Source organism: Saccostrea cucullata, unplaced genomic scaffold (genome assembly GCF_032062105.1).
Source record: "Saccostrea cucullata isolate Sc308-1 unplaced genomic scaffold, CSIRO_AGI_Scuc_v1 ctg1320, whole genome shotgun sequence".
Taxonomy (NCBI): Eukaryota; Metazoa; Mollusca; class Bivalvia; order Ostreida; family Ostreidae; genus Saccostrea; species Saccostrea cuccullata.
The window spans coordinates 80094-99608 of NW_026930614.1; the positions used below are offsets into that span (position 1 = coordinate 80094).

The window sequence follows — 19515 nt, forward strand, 5'->3', positions numbered from 1 at the left end:
CATCGTGTCATCACCATCGCACCATCACGTCATCGCACTATCGCGTCATTGCATTATCGCACCATCGTCATTGCATTGTTGCGCCATACCATCATCGTCATCGCGCTATCGCACCATCGTTTCATCGTTATCGCACTATCGCACCATCGTCATCGCACCATCGCTTCATCGCGCTTTCGACCTAAACCTCGATGGTGCGATGATGCGATAGTGAACTGCGTGGCCCTATCCGGATTCCATAGTGTTAAGAGGATTTATTCTTTTAAATTCGCCAATTTACTTACACGCACAGTATATCGTCGGAACCTCTAAATTTCGTAATGGTCCTAGAGTCGTACTTTTATTTTACTCGAGTATCTTGCAAGATTGTCCCCTGCTGCACCAAATATTGTTAGAAAATTTTTTGGATTGATTTTGTCCTGTTTTACAACTGCTGACGATGATAAGATCGACAAGAGGCCCAGGGGCCACAGCGCCTGAGCACCTGAGCACATCGGCTAGGAAAAAGCACATATCAGATCAGAACTGAAAGTTTACTGAGGTGGGGGGGGGGGGGGGCTTAAATTTTAACACCCCATGGGATCATGATTTGAACGAACTAGAATCTACACTACCTGAGGATGATTCCATATAAATATTACTAATCATAGCTTTGTAGTACTTGAAAAAAAGATTTAAAAAGATTTCACTATATATTTCAATGTAAAACTTTGGTCGGCCATTTTGGCCCCACCCTAGCCCTGGGGGTCATGATTTGAACAAACATGAATCTACACTACCTGAGAATAATTTCACACGAGTTTTATCTTTCCTGTCTCAATGGTTCTTGAGAAGAAGATTTTTAACGATTTTTCCTATATATTCCTATGTAAAACTTTGATCGGCCATATTTACTAATCCCTACTCCATGGGGTCATGATTTGAACAAACTTCAATTTACACTATCTGAGGATGATTTCACATGAGTTTCAGCTTTCCTGGCCCAGTGGTTCTTGAAAAGAAGATTTTTTCCTATATACTCCTATGTAAAACTTTGATCGGCCATTTTGGCCCCACCCTAGCCCCGGGGGTCATGATTTGAACAAACTTGAATCTACACTATCTGAGGATGATTCCACATGAGTTTCAGCTTTCCTGGCCCAGTGGTTCTTAAGAAGAAGATTTTTTTTTAAAAATTCATATATATTCCTATGTAAAACTTTGATCGGCCATTTTGGCCCCACCCTAGCCCCGGGGGTCATGATTTGAACAAATTTGAATTTACACTACCTGAGGATGTTTCCACATGAGTTTCATCTTTCCTGGCCTAGTGGTTCTTGAGAAGAAGATTTTTTTAAAAATGCCATTAATTTTTCTCTAATTCATAATTATCTCCCCTTGGAAAAGGGCGTGGCCCTTCATTTGAACAAAGTTGAATCCCCGTTATCCAAGGATACTTTGTAGCAAGTTTGGTTGAATTTGGCCCAGTGGTTCTTGAGAAGAAGATGAAAATGTGAAAAGTTTACAACGACAACGACGACTACGACGACAACGACGACAGACAACGGACAAACTGTGATCAGAAAAGCTCACTTGAGCCTTTGGCTCAGGTGAGCTAAAAAGATATAGGAAATGTAGTCCGGAAAAAAATCTCATTTGGCATAAATCCGCTATTACCGCATACCTTCGAAAAAGAAAGTCTAAAGTATTGTTTTCGTATGACCTATCTCAAGGTATTGGTGCTACCGTGAGGATTCTTTACATAATGTCAACAGAAATCACATATTCGATTTGGAAATTCTGACCTTTGGACCTGTTATTAAAACTGGCACCGGGTAAACATTGTTTAAACGAGGATTAAACAATCAGTAAAGGCATGATTTTTCTAAACTAGCAGTGCAAGTTTAGTGTGAATATTTTTCAATTGATATTGAAGTTTAGGAGGATTTTAATGAAGATTAGGACAAAAAGGAGAATTAAATGTCAAAGAACTCTTTCAAATCATTTTACGTTTACGATAAATTGAAATGTAGAGGGTAAAAAATATTACTCAATCAGCAGCAACAGAGTCTAAAACTGTGTAATATAGATTTATTTCATAGACGCCTGACACAGGGGCCTTAGAGAATCAGTACAATCTTCAGCATGGAGACCTGGGCGGACTGGAGAGAAACTTGCACATGGTTTGGGATTGTGTACTCCTAATATGGCTCCAAAATAGTTTAAGGTACCTGCATGTCTGCCACTGGTGTTCCAGACGAATTCGCCATTCTTTCGTGGATCACGAGCTCCAATGAATAGGTGACTCCTTCCACTTACTAAATTATGTGTTCAATTATAAGAGTATAAGAATTAAAAAGAAACAGATTCACGTTTCTTAAAACTTTTTTTAATTTGAAATGATTTAATTTATATGTAACACGTCATTTGATTGGATAAAAGATTTAGTTTATATCATTTAACATAAGTTACCTCCGTTATTTTTAAGATATGCTCAAGTGGAAGCAATTTTTGATGGAAAAATTCTCTTATTGTCTACACTGGTATCAAATTACAAGGAATAAAGCTTTTTCTAACCCATGTTTTTCGATATAACATAATTTGGGGCTGTTTACACGTAAACTGTTCCAAGTTATATTATATGGTTTCATATAGGTTATAATAATCCTTTTTACTTAATTAGTAGAAACTGTTAATATATATCTGTTCATTTTTTGGTTTCATCATTCGTTTATTCCTCCACTTTATTATATTTTTTACAAAGTTGTTATTTGAAATTGGGCAATTCATATTGCAATTATTGCCAGGAAAAATTGTAGCTTACAGTGGTTTTATCTTAAAACCAAAAGAAACTTTCATATTGTCCTATAATGTTTAAAATATTTTAAATTCCTCTTAGTTCCTAAACAATTATTTCTGGTTAATCTACTAGAAATCTTACCAAAATGTTCAAGTGCTATGTAATCTCCGCGTGATAGGTTTTCGGCCAGTTTGGAACAGTGCGTCTTGCAAAAATTCTAAATATCGAAATTCACTTTTAAAAAAAGTTTTGCAAATAAAGTAAATAATCCTACTGTGAATAAGGCATTAAATAACTAATATGGTGATGGTACTTACCATAGCATCATCGTAATTTAGAGCAGTACTTCCAATCATGTAACATTTACCATCTACGAGATGGAAGTTTGTAGGACAGTGGTGATTAGCAGCTGTGTAGGCACACACTATAGGAAAGCATTCGATTTAAACACAATTTTTCTGCATAAAAATAATTTCTTCTTTTCTTTTTTTTTTTTGAAAGAAAACCTAATAACGTATTAAAGATGAGATACAGTGAGAACTGACCTTACTTAATGTTATTAAGCTAAACATTTGACAGATGACCCTAGGTTAAATTGCATACATATACAGTATCTATAATTATCGTACTGTCTGTAGGAGCGGCAGTAGTAGTAGCAGTCACATGGGTCAGGGCGTGATGGTTACAGAGGTCACCTGAACAACAGTCGCCATCTAGAGACAGTTCGACCGGATCTGCTCTCTTACCAAAGACATGACTAGCTTGGGTATGGAACTGACTGCAGACCTGTCAAAGTTAAGTGTCCAGTGAGTACATACAGTGGTTATTATCATGGTTACCTTGAATTCGAGTAAAAGGCATTTGAAAAAGACAGACACAGACCTACTTCCTTGTTATATGACCTTGTCAGCAAATACAATTTATCACTGAGTTAAATCCTGACTGACATTTTTCATACTAGTTGTTAGTCCATTATTTATACACTGAATTGACGGCGGATACTTCCGTTATTTCCCAATCATGACAAGGAGCATGCCGCATTTGTGACCGGTTGGCAGGAGATGCTCACTCCTCCTTGGCACCGGATCCCACCCAGATGTTCTTGAGGTTCGTGTTTGCTCTGCTCCTGTTTTGTATTGTTCTATGGACTTTTAATCCTTAATACTTTTCGTTATCTCCGTATGTTTTCATGCTAGTTGTTTAAATTGCTTGCCTTCTGATGCATACATCCAACATTGTAAGAATGTTCTCCACTGTATGAAAGAGTCTCCAATACATAGCAAGTCTGCAATAGTGTTATAAAAGTGAATTTATGTATAATTCAAATGATTTTTATATAGCAATAGGTTCTATTATAATTCGAAAAATAAATGAATAAACAAACAACAAAGCGAGTTCTCTTACCTCTTCTCTCTCACATTGCGTGGTTGTGTTGCATTGTTCAGGATTCTTAACATGGTCACACCAATAGCATTCCGCTTATGTCAAGGCAAAATGCACAAATATCACATGTTTATAAAAGCAAACAATTATAAAAAAAAAAAAAAAGACGCCAAGGGTCAATAACAAATCAACATAATGATATGAATTAAATAGGAATTAGCTTTCTAAAGAAAATGAGGATTTTCATTTTTCATCAAATTATAAAGGATTTGCTTTACAGTAAGGACACAATAAAAGAATAAATAAAAAGCGCTCAATAACAAATATATAATATACGATTTTTTAAAAGTTCATTATATATGCATTTTAAAGAATAATTATCAAGGATTTATGCATTTAATTCATTTTAAAGTCTGTTGATATGTTAAGTAAAAAATATGCCTAGGTCAATTTTATAAAGGCTTTGCTTTACAGTGTGGCCTTTATAAATAGCACAAAAAAGAAAAGAATTTTTTATAGATCTATAAAAAGTAATGTTTGCAAGGCTGAATTGTGTTGAAAATGTGTGCAATATTTGTATGGAATTGCATAAAAACGACCTTCCCAAAGAATACTTAAGATCTTTATATTTTACGGTTCAAAAAATTTCAGCAAAATTTTGTTTGTGTTTATTTTAAATATTCACAAATGAAGTTGGTCTACACCGTCGGCCGAAATTTTAAAATGCACGGACGACCGAGTTAATAAAACATTTCCCGGCCGGTATTTAAAACACGTGGTGTTACAACACTGCCCACACCTTCTTAAAAGGTCACATTAAGCGTTGTACCACACAAGGTTTTATGAGAGAACTACACATGGCTAATTATAAAACGATGTTCCAGGATAATCGGCCGATGTATATTACATTGCTCATACATTGGTGAACAGTCTACATGGCAGGCTGATGTGTCAATATCCATAAACATTTTCAACGGATATTGGACGATGCTCTGTAAATATAGATGTGTTAATGATCAAGCGATGTACTGCATCTGAATTTTTTAAAATAAAGAATAACTTTAGTATTATTTTACATCATAAAAAAAGGCAGTTTCTCATCGTATACATCGTTGGATAATGTGACTTATACTTAAACTGACCAGAGTCATTATACATTCAGTTGAAGAAATCGGCCACCGACGTATGAATTTCAGAAAAATTATAACTTGGACTGATGGACATAAAATTGGTCGGCCGACAAAAAAATAGGTTTAAAAGCCAATATAAAAGCGTTTTTGGAAATGTGATTGGGGTTTAAACCATTCAATTACTCTTTTGGACAAAGTTAAGTATCCAATGTCATTTTATATGATTATATGTATAATTTTCAATGAATAGGGCGCGTCTCATCCCCCAATCATCGGCAATGTAAGAAATGTTATTTTAAACAGGAACATTTTCTTCATTAAAAAATAACATAGATTTTTCACCTGTTGTTGCTCTCAACTATCATTTGGCAAAGAAAAAATTAATAAATTTTAGTTTTAAAGTTTGATCATATTGTTTTAACTTTCTATCATCTTCCTAAAGGGATTGTAAAAATGGCCTCAAACAGCCCCTTTAAAAAGCAGACGAAAACACTGTGTATTTAAAACACTTACAACACTGCCCACACGTTCTTGGACAAGCCTGTACCACACAAGGATCACTACACATGGCTTTATTGAGACTAAATAGCCTCTGGCAAGCTGATGTGTCAATATCCATACATTTGAGATTGGAAGCTTCTATAAATATACAATATCCAGTGTTGAATATGACGTTAAAAATAAAGAAAAATTTTAGTATTATTTTACATAAACAGCTGTTCTGCATTTTTAAGAGCCATTATACATTCATAAAATGTATAAATATGATTAAAAGCCGCTATAATAGCTATGGAGCTGACAAGAATTGTTTTTTAAACAAAGAACAAACCCCCTTATTAATGTAAACAGGGACATTTGTTCATTAAAAGTCATAATTTTCACCTGTTGTTGACGTCATCATTACAGTAGTCGTCATCATTTCCATGGTTGTTGTAACATTTGGCATAACCCGTGGCGGTGTAGGAAAGTGTCTATTACACAAGTCTGTGTTGCAACAGTCACCATTTAAATTTGCTCTCTTTGCGGGTGCTCTCTTTCCAACAATCAGAGACGATCCAGTAGGAGCGGATCCAAATAATTGCGAGCACACCTGTTATTCATAAAAAATGTTCAATGCTAATACTAACTTTTATGTATGCAATGAAATAAAGCATCACTTTAACTTTGTTAAATTGTGTTAAAAAGTCTTTCTCTGAAAAAAAAAACCCAGCTAAATTTAAGTCCTTCAATTTGTTCTTGAATAAAAATATTATATATCAGTAAATTTTTTTTATTAATTGATACTCACATCATTGGTTGCACATCCTAAACGATACGTCATAGAAAAATCAGCTCCCAAGGACTCAGTGACAATGCACTGCAATAAAATAAAATCCAATAATTATGGTGGAACTCTATTTGATTTTTTTCCTTGCATTTGCATTGCTTGATTTAGTAAAAAAAAAATATGTCCTTAGGAAAATTATTGCTAATTTAACTTGTATGTAATCGTAAAGTAGGTATAACTCTGGAATAAAATACAACTTTTTGTACAGGAGAAAGTTCAAAAATATATCAATTTACAACCGAAATTTAGTACACGTAATATGAGTAATGTAGATTGGCAAATAATGACGATGGTTTTAATTTCATTATGTTCGCGATTAATCATTTTCCCGCGAAATTAAACCCATCGTGAATGTTATTATTAGTTTTTAAAAACCTTTATATGCGTATACAAAATTTGAATTAATTTCTTGCAGCGTGAAATTAAAACCATCACTGTTTGTACTTTTTGTGACATCGTGAAATTTTAACACCGTGGAATTAAAACGATTTACAGTATATCTTTTAAATAGAATACAGTCGCTCAAATAACACTTACCATATTGTTTGCGGGACACTCCAATGTAGTATTACAGTCCTGTACGTTAGATACGGAATCACATTTGTAACATTTTAATGCTGTAAAAGAGTCGAATCAATTAATAACAAACAATGTAATAGGATGGATATAAACATTTTTAATTTGAAATATAAAGTAAAGAGTAAGAGAAGAAGAGAGAAGAGTAGCTTACGACATGTTCCACAAGTTCTGGGACACAGTTTAGACAGACACGGGTCCACACAGATATCACGGTTATCCTGGAACTTCTGACATACAGTGGTATCTACATCATCACATGTTGTCTGGGAGGAAATCCCACCAATACCACACAGGCAGATCACTGTCATTTAAGATATGGTAGGTAAAGTTAATGTGCAATATGCTTAATGTTAAAAGACGAATAATGATTAAGCAATGATATATTGTATCTTACCAGCAATAATTGCAGGAAAATCAGTCATGTTTTGCTTCCATTCGAAGTTTATACCTTATCTTTCTTATCAATACAAGGATTGATTGAAATAGAAACCAGAAAATCATATGACCTCATTTATTATTTTATATAAGCATATGTCCTAGTTTTTGAATACATCTAAATCAATGAATTATAATTACGAGAAAAAAAATGATAATAAGGTATATTTTTGCATGTTCATTAAGGTATATGTTTTTCAATTTTTTTTTAAATAGATTTATTTCTAAAAAAAAGTTTTATATATTTAATCATCATTTCATGCTTTATTAAAACATGTCTTGATTGAACAACATTCTTTTCATTTGATAAATCAAAAGCATACTTTCTAGAAATCCAACCTTGTAAAGTCTAGTGATAAGTATATGCGGCGTAATATTAGTCCCACGTGGGACAGATTAAAATTGTTCCAGAAATTAGCGAATATGTTCATCAATACTCTCTAAACACTGCGTTTCGCGGCGACATACTAGTATATGTGATTGCATTGACACAAAAACTTGATAAAGATCATCAGAATGATAATAAATTTGACTAGATTTGCTCTAGTTCGATTGATAGCCATAATAGAAAAAGTAAAAGAAAATACTGTACGAGATGCAAATTGACGACTGTTACTACTTAAAATTTGCCTTTTTTCATACTTACTAGTAGTTGTTATAAAAAAAAAACACTTTTATTATTATAATATCACAATTAATCTTATACTGTATCTTATTCTTGTATATCTTCTAGGTCTTGGCACATCACTTTGGATTTTGGCAAAAAATTATAAATTGTAATGTAGTTTAATTTTAATGGAGCTTCACAAAGAGCATAATGAGATTCGCTGCATGAGACTGGTTTTAGCCTCCCTGTGTCGTAAACAAGTACCCCGCAGTAATGATTATATTCCAATCCGATTGGTACAGCTGCTATGGTCCCTGATATGATCCAGGTAAATTTTCCGTCATGGTGTCTGTCAATGGCTCCAAGGTAGACGTTTCCAGTCTCTCCTGCAAATAAAGCTATATTAATTTTCAATATATTTCACGAACTACAATGCTTTGGAAAAAGATCACACCCTTGGAAGAAAATAAATCTGACTAGAACTAAGGACAATCTCCTCTGACTAACAAATCATAAGCAAGTGCAAAAATGGAAATTTTATTTTTTCTTGTCTAATAATTTTCACAATATAACTCAATTTAACCTACATATTTTAAAAACCTTTGCCTTAAAGAGAAAAAAAAATTAATAAAATAACATATTACCGAACACAAAACAAAATATAACTATTGCAGCTTTTACCATCAAGATAAACTCCACTTGAGTATTGAATAGTTTCCTTCATATATAAAAAAGAAGAAAATATTATTAAAATAGCAAAGCAAAATCATTTTATCGACATCAATAAAATGTCCATTACCTATGTTTATATGTTGTCTAAAGTACCCCAATAAATATTGCTGAATGGAGTAAAAATTCCTTCCGTCGATTTCCTCTGCCAAAGTGGAGCAATGATAATAACAGTATCTCTAGGGAATTAAACATTCTCATCTCATTAACATCAAGTTTTAAGAAACAGAGATATCTTAAATATGTCAAACATGAAATATATATATGAGAAAAATGATCCAACACATTTAAAAATACACTGTAGATCATGTATTACAGAGTATAAAATACTTGAACATTTTAATTACAAACTTTTCATTTATAACCGAAAGGTCGCGAATTAACAAACGTAAAACATTCCCACAGAACAGATGATTTTTATTACACTTATCCACTGGTTGTGAGTGGGATACCTCTTTTATCAAACCCGCGACAGTGAACTATTCCCCGAGGGCTTGCCCGAGGGGAATAGTTCCTGTCAAGGGTTTGATAAAAGAGCTATCCCACTCACAACCAGTGGATAAGTGTTTTATTATACTGATGTATATTATAATTTCTGAGGTTTGAATTTTTTGGAGTAAGATAATACTGCAAGAATAATCTGAAATCCTGATGACGTCACAATGCTACTGAAGTCATTATAACATCATCAGTCAATAGATTTATCGCTGGAAATCAAAATTGGAGGCAAAAATTGCATGAAAATTTTCCGTGGGTGGATAGCAAAAACTATACCCCGGGGTATAGCTTTGGTATGCGTGAACTATAAAAGATAGCTATTTTTTACCTTCTGAACTTTATATAGGAAACATTTTAACAGAAGTATAATAATCTGTTTTAGATCCTCTTTATATTTCTTTGAAATATTTTCTAACAATGTTCTGTCATCCATTACATAATAACTTTGGTAAAATCAAAACAAAATAAAGGGTGGAGAGGGGGTTTAATAAAATATTACAAAAAAAGAAGAGGTTACAGAAGCAATGGAGAAAATGAAAAACGGAAAAGCACCTGGCCTTGACAAACTCGTCATTGAACATTTGCGCTTTGTGCAAGACATTATTCTAGAAATCCTGTTAGAACTGTTTAACGCAATTCTAAACAACGAAAAATATCCGATACAATTCAAAAGAGGAGTTACTATAACTTTGTTCAAAGGAGGAAAAAAGACAGGCTGGAGCCAAATAGTTATAGAGATATAACCCTAACCTCAGTCCTACAAAAGTTATTTGAAAATATATTGTACACAAGAATAAAGCATATCAACGCTAAAATTCTTTTTCCACACCCTCTTCAGCAGGGTTTCCGTCCAGGATGTGGAAGTATACCGGCAGGATTTGTTATAACGGAAACAATTCACCACTATATAGAGAGAGACTCTGATATTTATGTGGCATTTTTAGACAACCAAAAGGCATTTAACAGCGTGTGGCATAATGGTTTACTCTACAAACTGTACAAGTTAGGTTTCAATGGTAAAGGGTGGCGTTTGCTTTCCGACTTTTTTTGTGATTCCAGCTCTCAAATCCTATACGAAAAAGAACTGTCGAAGGAATTCACTTTACAGCAAGGTGTCGGACATGGAAGGGTACCATCGTCGTGGTTTTTCCTTCTGATGATTGACGGATTGATAGAAAGCTGGATAAAAGTGCGACTGGAGCATGTGTGTGTGACCTTCACATTCCAAGTGTTATTCTGGCTGACGACACTTCCCTTATATCCAACACTCCCAGTGGTCTCCAGAAGCAGCTGGATATTGTCTACAATTACGCTAGACGTTGGCACTTGCGCTATAATCCTAACAAAAGTTGTATTTTATTCTTTAGCTCTAGCAAAAAGCGACAAAAGCAACCTGCGGCTAGACCATTTATTCTTGGCCAGGAAATCATCAACTTACACTCAGAGAATGTTTATGCTGGGGTCGTCCTTACTGATAGGTTGCGAAATGATACAACAATTACACAAGCATGCAGGAAGGGCAAGCGCATATTAAACTCACTTATCAACATAGGAGTTCATGATCAGGGTATACATCCCATGACCAGCGTTAAACTATGGAAAACAGTTGTCATGCCATCGATCTTGTATGGATGCGAATTATGGGATGTGATCTCTAAAAAGTCGATCGAAGAGCTGGAAATTGTACAGAGATACGCGGCCCGTCGAATGCAAGGATTTGACCAAAGATCACCAACTCTGTGTACCATCTTTTCCCTTGGCCTGGTTGAAATGAAAAGGAGTATAGATAAAATTAAGTTGATGTTCTGGAACAGACTCTGTACATCAAGTTATTCTCTATTCTACAAAAAGCTTTTCATTGCAAGGTTGTGCTCTTTTGGTTCGACGACACTAAGACCGAAGCGTGGATTCCTAGCAGATATTCACTCCATAATGAGGGAATACAACATTGATTTCTTTTTCAGAGAGTACCTTTTGAATCGTGACGTTCCACTAAAATACACCTGGAAGCAATTCGTAGGAACTGTAGTTGACACTGCTGCTGAACGTGAGTGGAGGGAGAACTTGAATCAAAGAAAGGAGCTTCGCAGATACGCAGAAATACATGAAAATTTATCAACTCATCCCCTTTGGCTACTCGGTTTGAAGCTTCCGAAACACAAATGGAAATTAGCCTCAATAATTAGACTCTCGGTCGACATCGTTAAAGAGGAGGTGAACTGCAAATTGTGTACGCGTACAACAAGTGATATTGCATTGCATTTTCTCCTTGAATGTCCAACGCTATTTGGTAGCAGAGACAGCTTGATGGACGAAATAGTAAACGCGATAAATGTCCAATCTTACGTTAATCTCACAAATAATAGGGACGACGTAATCGCTGATACCATTCTTGGATCAAGACGTGGTTCTATCGTATCTGAGGAGGAGTGGGAAATGTTTATGCTTGCTGTTGCAACTGGCGTTGCGCGAATGATGACAGAAATGAACACTCACTTACATGAAGTGTAAAACTTCAAAAAATTGATAAATGATGTACATAGTGTTTAAATTATGGACAGTAACTTGCGTAATTGAGAGATTGTATATATATTTCCACATTTTTGTTTAAAAGTTCAAATATTGTTACATACTTAATAGTTTGATGCATTGATCTCTGCTGCAGAGGAAATAAAGAATGTCTGTCTGTCATTATAGCTTCTAATTACATTGCAAGTTATATGACTTATTGACTGAATATTTGAAGTGTCGCATTCATGTATTATTTCACATATATTTTATTGATACATGACAACTAATGATCACTTTTATTCAACTATTAATACCTTTGATAAATTGATTTTAGCGCCCCAACGCCTGTCATAACACGAGACTCAAATATTCAGTTTTAATAAGTAATCAACTTTTTTCTCTTTTTTTTCAATGACCACATTCTATGACATGCAACAACACTTTTGAATTGAAATGCAGAAAATCTTTAACTTTATTATCAAAAATATATTTCAGAAGAATTATTTTCCTTATCCTCTTCAAGGTTACAACATACTCATTACTATATCGTAGACTTATTTTTTATTATGCCAACCTTTGCTTCTTCAAAATCCAAAGGTTTACTGGAAACCATAAGACATTTATTGCCGATTTGTTGGTGTGTATCCGGGCATCGACTCCCAAAGGAATAAGTGCAACCTAGAGAACATATGAGTTCGACAAACTTGTTTAATTGAAAAGTGCCAATATTTCTAATAACAAGTTCCATGTATAAGCTTTAATACCCAGGGGATCACGGGTTGTTGATGTTGTCGGCGTCGTCGTTGTTTGTGTTGTTGTTGTCGTTGGCATTGACGTTGTTGTTGTCGTCGTTGTTGTTGTCGTTGTTGTTGTACTGGTAGTTGAATGTCTCAAGACAACATTGTTGCAAAGGTCTCCTTGACAGCAATCTCCGTCTAAAGGCAATTCTATCTCGTCTCTTCGTCCAAAGACATTACTGAACGACGTGCGAAGTCTTGAACAAGCCTACAAAAACTACTCCTAAACATTAAAATGGAAGAAGTCATTTCCAAATGCTCTGATTCAAATTTTATACAGTGTATTACGAAGAGTTGTTGAGTACGAATTGTACGCACTAAGTACGATCGAAGTACGCATTATTCATTATCCAACACACCTGCTGCTTTAGACAACCCATTTTGTACGCGTATCCACCATCAGTAGAAAAATGTTTCATTGAATAACATTGCTATATATAAAAAAAGAGAAATTTAAAAAAAAAATGGTTTAATCCATGGTAGTATTAGTGTGATATTTTATTTATAGAGAGTTATTGCTTTAGGTATGGACATGAATTTAGAAGAGGACTTTTTATTGTTTTTACCTCACCGGGTTCACAAACGGTAGTATTTGAACAATGTCTTGGATGGCTCACCAGATCACAAGAAAAACAGCTGGCTAACAGCATAAAAAGACAAGACACATCCAAAGCAGAAGCAGCATAGAGAGATTTGCAACCGTCGTTTTAAAAATCTTTTGAATCCTAATCATTGATTTTTTTTTCAAGTCAGCAAAGATTACTTGAAACTATGTCTATCTTATGTGCATAATTATCGAAATGCTAATAAAAGGAACAAATAGTGACTGTTTTCATAGATATGTAACATAGTTATTCGTTTCATTAAACACATACCGCATTTGCCACATGTTTGAGGACAGGCCTGTACCCAGCAAGCTTCATCACACATATTGTTAATTTTTTGCTTCATTATTTGACAGGCAGTATAATCAATCTCATGGCACTCTAAAAACATTGTATAAAATAATATAATTGAAATGGTGCTTTAAAAAATAAGAAAGACTATAGTTGAACCATGACACTTTATAATCTAGGCTTATAATAAAATCAACTTGGACCTCTAAATAGTTCTAGGTTTGTGTTCAGTGTTATATCTGTTCCCTGTAGTCCAGTTATTCCAGTTATACGCTTGGAATGTGGAATAACATGATTACATAAATCATGATCACAACATTGGCCTCTGGTTTGATGCGGTTGTCCTCCAAAAAGCAGGCTACAAACCTACGATACATGAATAAATGACAAGATGAGATATGTAAGTTAACATCAATTTTGTTTAAAACTGTTTTGAAGAGCAGCTTATTTTTGGAGTATTGTTATTTCCTTTTCTACTTACATGGCCTGTAGCACAGCCTGATTTATAGCTCATCGACAAATCAGAGTTCAAAGATTCCATGACAATACACTTCTACAAAACAGATTAACAAAGAAAAGATTTCATTATATATCAAACTACAAACCATTTTTATTTATTTATATGTATTTGTAAATGTCAATTGCAAACATTCTGCAGGTAGTATTTTTACAAACCTGACCAAATGATGAACATATTTCCGTGGTATTGCAAGTATTTGCTGAGGGTTCGGCGGAACAGTTGTAACACTTCAAAGCTTGGAGTTAGAAACAATTTGGTTATATATTAATGTGATAAGAATATGACAGAATGCATTATAGTATCTTTCAAAAACTACCTCATTTTTAGGACAAAAACTATAAATTTTCAAAGATTAAATGAAATAATGCAGGTGAAATCATAATTGCTTTCATTCAAACAAGTACTATACTTTAGCTAAGAATGCATCATGCAAACTTTGTCATTGGTAAAATTAATATAATCATTCAATTTTCCATATACATGAATATTCCTTTAATAATTTAAATAACGCTTCAAAGTATATTTTCCATTGGTAATATAAATTTTATTCCGGCAAAAAATTCAACAAAATATATCTTTCATGATATGATCTTCTTCCATCAAACATTGTAAACATTGCTTACAAATACACCAGTTTCAACTGCATTTTATAATGCAAAGCCAGTGTACAAGAACATTGGCAAATTTGACGCTCTAATTGAAATGTAAACTTTGAAAATATGGAAAGTTTTCATCAAGGAAGGAAACACATCATCTCTTTCTATGATGGCCTTGGTATAATGAACTGTGCATTTTTTTTAAAGACCAGATTCGAATTTCATACAGTTATTTAACTTATTTTCTGTTCATCTCAGCCTTCCTTAAATTTTAATTATCCTTTATCAAATATTCAAGTGTCAATATGATATTTAAGGAATGACTCTAATTCTTGGCCAAATTATCGAGTATAATCTGGTTTGGGTCAGTTTACCCGTTATAATCCGCGAAGCGGATTATAAAAAAAGCGTAAACTGACCCAAACCAGATTATACTCGATAATTTGGCCAAGAATTAGAGTCATTCCTTATAATTTAATTTTAAAATAATGCAACAACTTTGGATGTAAAATTGTGTTGCTTTTTATGAGTTCAAATTTACCGCGCAATAATACAACCGTAGTAACGGAAGTGATGTGAAGCGAGGGGAGGTAATAACTGATACATAGATCAAGCAGCCATGATGTGTGTTTACATGAAGTAAGATCGAGTAAGTGTTTGAAGTTAAAGATACATTTATTAAATCTTGAATTTTCCTTGGAATCCGAGGACTGGAAATGAGGGGATTGCATGGATAAGATGATTAAGCTGGTCGTCAAGGGGGTGTGTCCCCATACCAAACCAGATTACACAAAATATTTGCGTTCCTTTTTGGAAATCAACCGATGAGAGGTGAGAATATAAACAAAATTAAATTATTTGAAAATGGAAAACATGTCTATTTCACAAGTTTGAAACAAGCTCAGAAACGTTTTATTTCCTTAAAATCATGAAATTAACATTAGAAAAAAAAATATTTAAACTTTATTATTTTAATGTTTTATGAAGAAAAAAATAAACTATTACTTACGGCATTTTCCGCATGTTCGAGGACAATATTTAGCAAAGCATAGATCGTTGCAGACATCAGATACACGTGATAGTCTGGTGCACGCGTCATAATCAGCGTCATCGCATAAAGCAGACGACACTGGACTCGCATGGAAACTGAGTAAGACTTAGAAAGAAAGAAGTGTAATGTTATTTGTCTAGGATTCTCATCAACTTGACCTCAGTTCCATAAAATAACTTAATAAATAACATAGATAAATGAGGCTTGCTTCACCAATTAAACTTTTTGTGTTTCTAGATATTCATCTTTTACATTTTTTATGTTTTTGTCATGCCATGGTTCTTTATTTTATATTGACCGAGATCCTTAATATATATAATTAGTAATATAACTTTCCGTGTATGCAAATCTACTTGTACAGTGTAATATATATTCAATATAACTAACTGAGATGAAGAACAGTATTCAAGCTTAAAAGTCCAATATTTACATTTGCAAATGTTTTCCTTTATATAACACTACTGAAAGGAACTATAACTGTATAAATACAGGTATGGAAGAGGTCATAGATGTGCGTTTGGATAATCGTTTGACGTAATTTCTCAGTGACGTCATGAAGGGTCGACGCGCGATCAGTGGATTACAATACTTGCCGTTGGGTTTGAAAAATAATGCATTTCACACGTTAAAAGTCATAATCAGACAAATATAAAGTATGAATACGTCACAAATGTAAATATAAGTAATAAGGTATCATTTTAAAACATCTATCGGGCTATAAATACGGGTTGGTACGAGATTAAATTCATCATAAAGCCCTTCGGGCTTTATGGAATTTAATCTCGTGACCAACCCGTATTTATATCCCGATAGATGTTTAAAAATGATACCTTATTTCTTAATTAAACAATACAAATTTGGAAGCAGAGCATAAATGGACCTCCAAAACATCACTTGTGGGATCAGGGGCCCGTTTTACAAAAGAACTTATGAAGAGGACCAAAATTTAATTCTGCATATAACTTTCTAATTAACACTATATTGACAATGGTTTAAGTCTTTTTAAAAGGAAATTAATGTAAACTTTGATTACAATAGAAATTTAAACAAAATAATTACTTTTGCAAACTTTTACAGATTTATCAAACTTTATGCTTTACAACTTTAGCTTGGTCAAATAAGATGTTTCGGGGCATAATTTGTAGGCAAACTGAAAAACTGTTTTTTTTCATTTTCAATGAAAAAAAGGCCATATGGGATTTTTTTTCATATTCGACAAAGGGATGTAATATAGCCTCCTCTTTAACTCAATTTCAAATTTAATATAAGTTTATTTTTCATATGAATTGAATGTCATGAAAATACCCTATTTTCTACATATTTCTGCTAAAGCCGTAAAACGGGAAAAAGAAAGTTGAAATTGATTATGACGTCATAATATCTTTAAGCTTAAAGTAATACATGGATTTTAATATGATAATTTTGCCTTTGGAGAAACTTTCATTGTTGAAATCTCTTACATTCTAGCACTAAGACGAAGCATAATTTTGATATTCTTTTGTATTATGATAAAATAAACAAATTATACCATATATCTGTTGAAAATATACAAAAATGTATTTAAAAAACGTATAATATAAACTATATTATTTCTACTTAATGAGGCTTCAAAGGCACAGAGATCATAAAGTATGTATGTACATGTGACTTATTTACTCCATTATGAAATGTCTTACCTGTCAAACAAAATCCAAAGTACAACATTCCAATGAGGTCGGTTCCTTGATTTCATGTAACGGGGCCATGTCTGTACAAATATTTGAGTGATAAGACGAGTGATCAGACTGCGAAGTATGACCTAATAAGTACTACATTTTGCTATTAGTATAAGTATTATACTCTTGGTTTTAAAAGCAAATTACGGTATATAGATCTATCAACTATTACAACAAGAAACAAACTTTTTTTCAAAATCTCCATGAAGAAACAACTCATTGGTATGTGTATCTAAAAGCAACTTGCCAGTGAAGGATATGATTACTATGAGAAGAATTATACTTATTAAAACACCAAATCAACAATAAAGAAATGAAGATTCTATTGTTTTAACTTAATAGAGACAGACTTGGGTTAGTCAATTCAAATAAGTTTATATGACAGTGTTTTCAACCATTTCCTTCACTTAACTTAGTTATCGCTATTTTCATTCATGTAATACTTGATTGTTTTAAACACCTTTTCACAACACACATAATGATATATTTGGTTCTTGCTATAAAACAAAAAAAGTTCAATATGTGAGAAAGACACATTTTTAGAATTGATTAATGACATGTCGAGAAACATATTCTGAAATTAAAAAAAATGAAAAACAATTTTGTTTCAATTCTGATATTGAAGTAAGTTTATTGTCTAAAAAAAATTTTTTTTTTGGCAACACAATTAAAAAAAAAATAATAAAAATACAAAGAAAAAGATTATTTGCTTCAAAGTAGCAACTCGTCTATTTCTCCAAGAAAGGAAACATCATACTTAAATTTTAAATAAATAAAGTAAAATCATATTGCTAAAACAATAAAAGGCACGATAAGTAAAACAAGTGACAAAGAACGCTGTATCAAAATACATAACACATTTATTAAAAATAACAAATTCTTACTATAAATATGTAATGATTTTTGGCATGATTTTTTTTTTCAAAAAGCAAACTTTGCGCGAAAATAGTTAATTTTTTTACCCTAACAGCAATAAAAGATCATAAACTTCTAAAGATGAAATTCATTAGACATGAAAGTTTATGGTCTGACGGCCTGCTCTAAACTGATAAAAAGGATTGAAACAAGAGATGTATTTAATTTCTTAAAAATCAGTATTCTTTTAGTTTAAACCACTAAAATACACAACGAATACACATCACATTTTCTTCCCATGACTGTGCAATCTTAAAATATATTTAACATCGACAAAGCGAAACCTGACATATAAAGAATGAAAACGTCAATAAAGATATAAGAAACGTACGTTTATTCGTCGTTGATGCTGATTAACATGTATTTGTAAAATTCTTACAGTATAAAAGCAGTACTAAACGTACGGCATTTTAAGACAACTTATGATTTTTCTACAAATTAACGATAGGTGAATTGTGACTGATTATTGTTTTTAATGTTAATTTAGTGATATGTTGAAAACGATAATTTGCTGTTAAAAATAAAATGATCATCAATAAGCAAATGTCATCCTTCATTCTTTTTTATCGTATGCCTAAAATATGATTTAAAGACGAAAATCATTAATACAAAAATTATATAATGATTAGCAAAACGTAATTCTACAAGACAAGTTCAGGCCTTGGTAAATACTGTTTTAATTCTTATGTATATGCAAGATATTTGTTCAACAATGAATGTTTCTTTTTGAAAAGACAACATGAAAAATATCTAGAAAACAAGCAAATTCAAAGAATTGTTTTTATTTTTTAGGGTGTTAATTCACAGGTCTTGCCACAAAGAATATAAATATTTAAAATATGTCCTAGTTTCTGAAAAACAAGGTTAAAGTTTTTAAAAATAAGGTTTGATATCAACGTGAAGTACGAAAGCCCTAGCCCTGTAAAATGGTCAAGGTTAAAGTTTTTCAACAAGCAAAGGTCAAGGTTAAAAGGTCAAAGTTCTGGTATCCAATTGCCACAAAGAATACATATGTGAAATATAAAGTTTTTTTACTGTTCAAAAGTT

General features: G+C 32.9%; 3 protein-coding genes across 3 annotated transcripts; all 3 read right to left on the reverse strand.

Moving 5' to 3' along the window:
• Nucleotides 1-2070: 2070 nt before the first annotated feature.
• LOC134229252 (uncharacterized) lies at nt 2071-7662 on the reverse strand. The gene is made up of 12 exons (XM_062710965.1): nt 7593-7662; nt 7350-7499; nt 7157-7236; nt 6581-6649; nt 6175-6382; nt 5806-5931; nt 4184-4257; nt 3993-4064; nt 3409-3565; nt 3097-3203; nt 2921-2996; nt 2071-2297 (listed from the first exon to the last, which is right to left on the reverse strand). The coding sequence occupies exons 1-12, from the start codon at nt 7618-7620 to the stop codon at nt 2071-2073; spliced, it is 1374 nt and encodes a 457-aa protein (XP_062566949.1). The 5' UTR covers nt 7621-7662.
• Nucleotides 7663-8345: 683 nt separating this feature from the next.
• LOC134229258 (uncharacterized) lies at nt 8346-13762 on the reverse strand. The gene is made up of 7 exons (XM_062710970.1): nt 13651-13762; nt 13342-13415; nt 13135-13206; nt 12743-12983; nt 12553-12656; nt 9040-9148; nt 8346-8626 (listed from the first exon to the last, which is right to left on the reverse strand). The coding sequence occupies exons 1-7, from the start codon at nt 13724-13726 to the stop codon at nt 8346-8348; spliced, it is 957 nt and encodes a 318-aa protein (XP_062566954.1). The 5' UTR covers nt 13727-13762.
• Nucleotides 13763-13863: 101 nt separating this feature from the next.
• LOC134229259 (uncharacterized) lies at nt 13864-17564 on the reverse strand. The gene is made up of 5 exons (XM_062710971.1): nt 17515-17564; nt 15797-15943; nt 14347-14426; nt 14153-14224; nt 13864-14037 (listed from the first exon to the last, which is right to left on the reverse strand). The coding sequence occupies exons 1-5, from the start codon at nt 17540-17542 to the stop codon at nt 13864-13866; spliced, it is 501 nt and encodes a 166-aa protein (XP_062566955.1). The 5' UTR covers nt 17543-17564.
• Between the last annotated feature and the right edge of the window lie 1951 nt (nt 17565-19515).